The 8,255-nt window shown below is 40.8% G+C and overlaps 1 protein-coding gene across 4 annotated transcripts in view; it reads right to left on the bottom strand.

Annotated features, from left to right (window-relative positions):
* Positions 1-2,100: 2,100 nt before the first annotated feature.
* The window catches only part of Rnf168 (ring finger protein 168), a 20,722-nt gene continuing 14,567 nt past the window's right edge, over positions 2,101-8,255 (bottom strand). For 2 of the 4 annotated variants that reach the window (XM_029566158.1, XM_029566157.1), the window contains exons 6-7: positions 7,392-7,470; positions 2,101-4,498 (exon numbers count right to left, since the gene is read on the bottom strand). In XM_029566158.1, coding sequence (XP_029422018.1) covers positions 3,545-4,498; positions 7,392-7,470 — 1,033 coding nt within the window. In that variant the 3' untranslated portion in view covers positions 2,101-3,544. The remainder of the gene's footprint in view (positions 4,499-7,391; positions 7,471-8,255) is intronic. The other 2 variants (XM_029566159.1, XM_008838524.3) reach the window with 2 other exon arrangements.

Raw genomic sequence — 8,255 nt, 5'->3', positions numbered from 1 at the left:
ATAGTCTGGCTATATGGAACCTTGCCTCAAAAACCAAAGCAAGGGACTGGGACTTTATGTCAGTGACAAGAGTGCCTGATTATGCCTAGTAGCATGCCTGAAATCCCAGATTCAATCCCGAGGATTGAAAACATGAAGAACTGGGCATGACTGGAATACGCCTGCAAATCCCTCATCCCAGCATTTGAAGCAGGAGGATTAGAATTGCAAGGTCACCCTTAGATGACTGAGTCTCAAAAAACAAAAACAAAAATCCTTACAGGTAGGATTGCCAAGTTTATCTCTACTTTTAGTTTTCTATTCATCCTAAACTCTGAGAATGTTTCTTCCTCATACTCTCCCAGTAGCCCTAACTTTCCCAGGCATACACAAAAACAGAAAAACCCTTTTACCTTTACCAATTATAGAATGTATAAATGGTACTGTGTTAGTTCTTCACATTTTGGGGGAGGGAGGCAGGTTGAGACAGGGTCTCCCTGTAGCCCCAGCCTGGCCTTAAACTCACAAAGATCCACCTGCCTCTGCCTCCTGAGTGCTGGATTAAAAGCATGCACTAGCACACCCAGCTTTTTTTCACATATTTAAGAGTCACTTACATTTTCTAAGAATGTTTCTTAGGAATATATACTCTTCTAATTTTCCTGTTGAGTCATTGGTCTTTATGAATTGACAGATACTATATAAAAATGAATTTAACTTAAAAAAATTTTATGTGTATGCGTGTATTGCCTGCATGTAGGTAAGTGCACCCATGTCGTGCAATACCTGCAGAGGTTAGAAGAGTCTGTCAGATCCCCTGGAACTGGAGTTATAGGCAGTTGTTAGCTGCCATGTGTGTGCTGGATTCGAACCTGAGTCTTCTGCAACAGCCAGTGTTCTTAACGGCTGAGCTATCTCTCCAGCCCCCAACACAATTTTATTGTCTTTGAGACAGGGTTCCAGCTGTCCTGGAACTATGTAGACCAGGCTGTCCTCAAACTCACAAAGATCCACCTGCCTCAGCCTCCCAAGTGCTGGGATTAAAGGCATGCACCACCACGCCTGGCAGCATTTGTTTTTATGTAGTAAATTTTTGTTTTACCTTTTGATATACGGTCTCACTTGGGCTGGGAATGTACCTCTGTGGTAGAATGCTTGCCTAGCATGTGTGAGGCTATGGGTTCCAGCTCTAGCACCACAAAAAAATAGACAAACAGGCAGGATTTATGTAGTCCAGCTTGATCAAATCTCAATCCTCCTGCATTAGCCTCCCTAGGGTTGAGACATGAGGCATGGACCACTGTGCCTGGTTTGTTGCCATTTTTATTTTTAGGTCTTTTTGAGAAAGGGTCTCCCTGTAGCTCCAGCTGTCCTAGAACTCACTATGTAGACCAGGCTGGCCTTTCAACCTTCATGACTCTAATCTATTTCCCCTACCACCAAGTCATCATTGTAGGATCTCAAGAAGCCAGAACATTCTCTGGTACACTATAAACACAACAGAATTTTATTAATAGTGCGGCTGGAGAATGGTTATCTTAAGGCAGATGAACGACACAACCATAGGTAGAAGAAATTAAGAAAGGTTTCCATGGGATGTGAACATTCAAGTGGACCCGCGTGACAAGCGGCAACCCACTCAAAGGCCCAGGCCAGGGTGTGCTGACTCCTTCCAGGGAAGCACAACACAGAAAATATTCCAGCTGTCCTGGGCCACATATGATCTCTATCACATCATCTTTTAAAAACAAAAAAAGAAAAAGCTCTTAGAAAGACTAAAATGGGGGCTGGAGAGAGGGCTCAATGGTTAAGAGCACTGGCTGCTTTTGCAGAGGACCCGGGTTCAATTCCCAGCACCCACATGGTGGCTAACAACCGACTGTAACTCCAGTTCCAGGGGACTCTTGACACCCTCTTCTGACCTCCTCAGGCATTGCACAACATGGATGCCCTTATACACATGCAGGCAATAACATTCATACACATAAGATAAAAACAAGGGATTAAAAAAAAAAAGACTAAAGTGATGAGATTTCAGTCTGCTTTAAACAAATTTGATTATAGTTTCAGACATTTCACTACAATCATTACTCAGAGGGCAATTTTTTTTTTTAAAAAAGGGTAAACTGAAGTTTAAATTAGCAGAATTCTACCTCTAATAAGATTCACATGAATGCCATAAATTATGCAAAGGTCAACATCAAAACAATCACAAAATCTGGAAAACTCAAATAACATAAATATGCAGATAAATTAAGGTTAACATTTGGACTAGGGCAGTCTAAGCTAAATTTCACAAATGAAATGAAACCACTTTTATACCAATACAAATAAGGAAATTAACACATGGTTACTCCACAACAGATTCCTTTTCTGGAAGAAACAAAGTTATTTTCAAAAGTTCATATACTAATTTTTATTTTCACTACAGATACCATACAATGGTGTGAAAAGCTTTAAAACCAAAATGTTTTCTATTTCACTTAGCAAAGAGAATGTTCTGCCAAGACACTTAGTCTCCATTCTGGACCTTTTCTGATTACCTATTCAGTTCCAATGATCCCCCCCCCCCCCATTTGCCAATCCCCGACTTAGTCCCCTCCCATTCTTAAACCCTTTCACATTAACAGCTGCTGTCTTTGTGCTAAATGAATTCCAATTTCCTAGAAAACTCTGAACTGATGTTGATTCCAATCATTTTAAATTACAGGAACTGCTATAATGCTTAGAATTTAAAGCAGCAATGAAAATGGATTACTTTAGTGTTATGGAAGATATGTTTTGAATGGTCTACAAATACAAGGGAAAGTAGCAAGAAAACCTAGAATTTTAAACCCTCTGTGGATTCTTCCACCACCTGCCAGAATGTCATCATGCTTTGGTCATTATTCATGACAAAAAGACAAGACTTTCACAAAACATGGGTTCTTGGAAAGGGAATGGCACCTTGACACTTCTTCACTAAGGCTTTTTTTTTTTTTTTTTTTTTTGAGACAGGGGCTCCCTGTAGCCCCAGCTGACCTGGAACTCACTATGTATACCAGGCTGGCCTTAATCTTACAGAGATCCACCTGCCTCTGCCTCCCAAGTACTAGGACTAAAGGCCTGTGCCACCACGCCCAGCAAGACTAAGGCATTTTTATACCCACAAAGATTGTCCAGCTTAGTATACATCAGCTACTGACAATGAAAGGATTCTTAAGGACTGCAGAGTCTTCTTTAGTAATTATACCTTTAAAGAAAATGAGTGTGCTTGCCAAGCAGGAATTAATGATACATCTATAGATTTTTTTTATGTGTGTATTATGCCTGCATGTAGGTAAGTGTATCCGTGTTGTACAATACCGGTGGAGGACAGAAGAGGCTGTTGGATCCCCTGGAACTGGAGTTATGGACAGTTGTTAGCTGCTACGTGGGTGCTGGGATTTGTCTCCAGGTCTTCTGCAAGAACAGTCAGTGTTCTTAACCGCTAGATCATCTCTCCAGCCCCACATCTATAGATTTTACAATGGAAAAGCTTCACAATCCAGCTTTACTAGATTACAGAGCAGTTTTAATTCATGCTTTATTTGCTGTATCTCTGAAACATTTGAAAAATACTTTTCTGTGAATTACAAGGCTTCAGGGAATGAGCACTTTTAGATACATCACAATTATCTCTAGTAGAATTTGGAATCTTTTTTCCATTAACGGAATGCTTCAACTGGACTTTAAAAGGTTGCCAATTTTTATCTGTTGAGCTCCTCTGAGGTTTTAAATACTCTGTATTTGTTTGTTTTCTGGAGTTTCTATCTTTAGGAGTCTTCCTCTGTCCATTTAGCAATCTGTCTGGTGGCGAGGATGTAGCACGCAACTGATACCCATCTGGGGATCCTTTTTGCCGGTTCAGCATTTGTTCTTTATCCACCTCTTTCTGAAGTTGTAACGCTAATAATCTGTCCTGTTCTTCTTGTTTATGTCTCTCAAAAAGCAGATGCTCCAAATCTATCAGTTTTTGTGTAAAATTAATTTCTGTTTCTTCTTGATCTGAGGATTTAGGGAACATTTTCCTTCTCTTTGAAGAAAAGCATGGATCCGTGAACACTTCAAACATAGATTCCTGGTTTTTTCTTTTGAAACCATCTTCATTGACCAGTAGTTGACACTCTCTAATATTTTCTGTGGGAATTATGTTGTCCCCAGTTAACTCTGTCACACCGGATACAGTGTCCTCGGTTAACTCTGTCACACCGGATACAGTGTCCTCGGTGGTTTCTGTTCTGCCACAAGGCTTAACTACAGCTTCTTCAGTTCTAGGTCCCTCATGATTTGCAACACATAAATCATTAGGATTGTTTGATCTTGTTCTGACTTTTTCTTCAAGGCACTGTTTTGTATTGTGGGCAAATAACCCCAGCACAGGTGACTCTGCACCTTGTTCCCGAGTTTCAAGGCACATTTGTGAAGACAGTGCTAGCATATCTTTTTCAATTTCTGAGTCTTGCCACATAGGGCTCTTCATGTCGCTACTGTCAATTTCCTGTAGAAAACAAAAATACTGAGTGTATAAGGAGAAAACACCAAGCCATGACCTATAAGTCTGATTGCACTGACACCAGAGCTGATCTGGCACCAACCCTATCCAGCAGTTCTACTCTGGCACATTCTCCATTTCACCTGCTACCAACACACACCTGTCTTTTCTTCTTTTTTGGCAGTATCGAAGATTGCAACCCATGCCCATCACAATTTTTAAGTATTTTATTTTTGTTTTTTATGTGTATGAGTATTTAATCCTATTTTAACTCTGAATGCCAAGTAAAATTAAGACATGAATTCATTTTCACTCCCAAGAAAACCTCAACTATGTTTAACACATGGCCAATAGCAGTACCTGACCTCTTTTATCTTATAAACTTAGAGCCCAAGGGGTTTACCCTTTTTGTGTTGTAGCTCTTCTTTGGTATTTTAATAAAACTTCTAGACTGACCTCTTCTGAGAATATTTATTTTTGATATAGGACCTGAATAGCTTCCCAGGCTCATCTGAACCTCTTGGACAAGAAATTCTGCAGTATCACTTAGCCTTCCAAGTGCAAACCAGAGATACATGAAGTTATAAAGGAAGTTAACAAGATTATTATGTTTAAAAATAAATGTGTGGGAGTTGGGGATGTAGTTCAATTGGTAGTGTGTATGCCCCCTTAGTATACAAGAAACCGAGTTTAATCGCGAGCACTGCATAAAAGCAGGTATGGTGGTTGTACACCCAAAATCCAAGCACTTAGGAGGCAGAGGCAGGAGGCTCTCAGTGAGTTTGAGGCCAGCATGGTCTACATATCAAGTTCCAGGACAGCTGGATCTACAGGGAGAACCTGTCTCAAAAAGACCAAAATAAATAAATAATCAATCCTTCTGCCTTAGTGTCTCAAGCCTGGGAATCATGGGCACAAGCCACCATTCTTAGCCAATACCTGTGCTAAGGTCTAGATAAAAGACCTTAGGTAAAGAACTTAACTTGAACTTGAGATTGTCCTGCCTCGGCCTCCTGAGTAGCTGGGAATACTGACTTGCTACCAGGCCTGCTACACCTGTTCTTTAGTCAATCTTTGCTTTCTAGTAATCCTTCCTGATAGAAGTTCTGATTCCTATAGTCTTATAATAAATCAATGCAGTTTGGATTGGCCAATTCTAGATTTCACTTAGTTTTACTTGATTGTGACAGTGGAGTAGGAGAAATATCCTAGCTTATAATGTCTCTCTCACCAAACCAGAGTTCCAGTATGAACTATGGTATCTCACCATGAATTCTCCCCTTGACTGACTTTAACTCAAGGGACTTTAAACAAGTTTCTGAAGTGCTTTATGCCTTAGTGTCTTTAGCTGTAAAATGGACACAATGATAATTACTGTATAGAGGTGGCAGTTAAAGTGAAGATTAAAGAACACATACATTTGGTAAATATCCATGAAATGTTGGGCAGTATAAAATCACTCAGTTTGGACTGAGATGGCTTAGCACATAAAAGTGCTTGCTCCAAAAGCCCAAGGGCCTGAGCTTGATCTTTGGAACCTAGCAATTAGATAGGAGAGACAAGCTCTAGAAGTTGTCCACTGATCTCAGCATGTGTACCATGGCACGCCACCCCCCCACTCCATATCATGTACACACAGATTTTTAATTACCTAAATGAATTGAAAAAACAAAGCACCAAGAACCTATAAGCAAAGAGTTAAATATAACAAAAGTGAAATGTCACTTGTGTTACTAAGTCACACAGCTTATGGTACAAAAGTTCCTGACCAGTGAACTGCATCTGTGCTAGGGCTGCATGTTTTATAAATCTCCATAGAAAGATGAAGCTTACTGGGCCTCATGGCTCACATCTTTAATCCCAGTACTCAGGAGGCAGAGGCAGGTGGATCTCCATGAGACTGAAGCCAGCCTGGTCTACATAGTGACACTGTCTCAAAAAAAGAAAAGCCACTAAAGCTTGAAGTGACTTACAACTCTTTTGACCAGGTTGTTCTTAACAGGACCCATGGAGGCCACACTCATGGGTTATTACTAAAAATAACTGACTTTTTTGTTTTGGGGATAGTCTTACTATGTAGTCCAAATTGGCCTAGAACTTTGCTACACAGTTCAGTTCATGATCCTCCAGCCTCAGTCTCCCGTGTGCTAGGATTACAGGCTTGCACCACCACACCCAGAAACAAGGGACTCTTTACATGGGGTTTGAGTGGTTCCCACACTCCAGTTTGGTCTGATTTCTAGGCCATTACTTGGGATCTTAGTCAGCTGTGAGGACTGCTGTGAAGGTGTAACTGACCGCCCTAAAACCAACTGCTTTCCATCTTAAAATCTTCTAGGTAAAGCTGATGTCAGTTGTAAACCTGCTCAGTAGTATGAATTTACTATGTTTTTTTTGGTCTTTTTGAGACAGGGTCTCCCTGTAGCCCCAGCTGACCTGGAACTCGCTATGTAGACCAGGCTGGCTTCGAACTCACAAGAGATCCGCCTGCCTCTGTCTCCCAAGTGCTAGGATTAAAGGCATGCACCACCATGCCTGCTTTAATGTGCATGTTTTAACTGCATGTATGTAAGTGCACTATATGTGTGCAGTGGCCCTTGAAGCTAAACGAAGACTTTACTATCTTTATCAGTGATCAGGAAACTATGGCCCATGGACCAAATTGAGCCTGCTGGCTATTTCTGAAAAACAAGATTTATTGGACCACAGATAAGCTCACTTGTTCATATCTTTACTTTGGATGCATTTACACTATAACAGCATAGCTGAAAGCTGTGGCATAATCCTGACTGATGACAAAGACAACAGCATCTCCATCTTGCCCTTCAGAGAGAAGTTTGCTGACCCCCAATACTAGTAACCCATAGCAAGAGTAAATGACCTCAGGGCACTAACATACCTTAGAGAAGGACTTTTTGTCTTCTTCAAGCACAACTTCAGATTGTGATGCTGACAAATTTGATTTAGGTGACAAATATCTTTAAATACATTAAAAAAAGTTTAAAGTTAATTAAAACATGAATGCTCTGAAAAACAGACAGTGTAATACTCAATATGATAAAGTCAGATTAACTACTTATGCCTAAGGCTGTATGGATTTCTGGCTGCTTAATTTATCAGAGAACATTTCCTCTCTAGGTCTCATGCATTTTGGTTAAATCCAAAACACAGTCCTGAAATATTACAGGACTGGGGGGTATAGCTTAATGAGAATGTTTGCCTAGCATGCTCAAGGTCCTCTGCCAGGTACACATAACTCCTGTAGGCACACATGAATGCACAGTGACTGGAAAGGATACAAATGAACCTTGTGTAACTATTTTATATCTTTATCCAGAGAGTGTTTTAGACATGTAGAAATTCACTAAGTACCTAATTTCTTAAAAAGGAAATTCACAGCTGGGCGTGGTGACACACGCCTTTAATCCCAACACTCGGGAGGCAGAGGTAGGTGGATCTCTGTAAGTTCAAGTCCAGCCTGGTCTACATAGTGAGTTCCAGGATAACTGGGGCTACAGAGAGACCCTGTCTCAAAAAGACCAAAAGAAAAAAAAAAAAAAATTCACAGGCTGGGTATGGTGGCACATACCTTTAATCCCAGCACTTGGGAGAGAGAGGCAGGCAGATCTCTGAGTTCAAGGCCAATCTGGTCTACATAGTGAGTTCCAGGCCAGCTGGGCTACAGGGAGACCCTCTCTCAAAAACACCCCACACACGCATACACACACACACACACACACACACACACACACACACACACAAA

This window comes from Nannospalax galili, unplaced genomic scaffold (genome assembly GCF_000622305.1).
Source record: "Nannospalax galili isolate Female #2095 unplaced genomic scaffold, S.galili_v1.0 scaffold598, whole genome shotgun sequence".
Lineage (NCBI taxonomy): Eukaryota > Metazoa > Chordata > Mammalia > Rodentia > Spalacidae > Nannospalax > Nannospalax galili.
The sequence above is the reverse complement of the archived record's forward strand: the minus strand, read 5'-3'. Positions and strand labels throughout refer to the sequence as shown.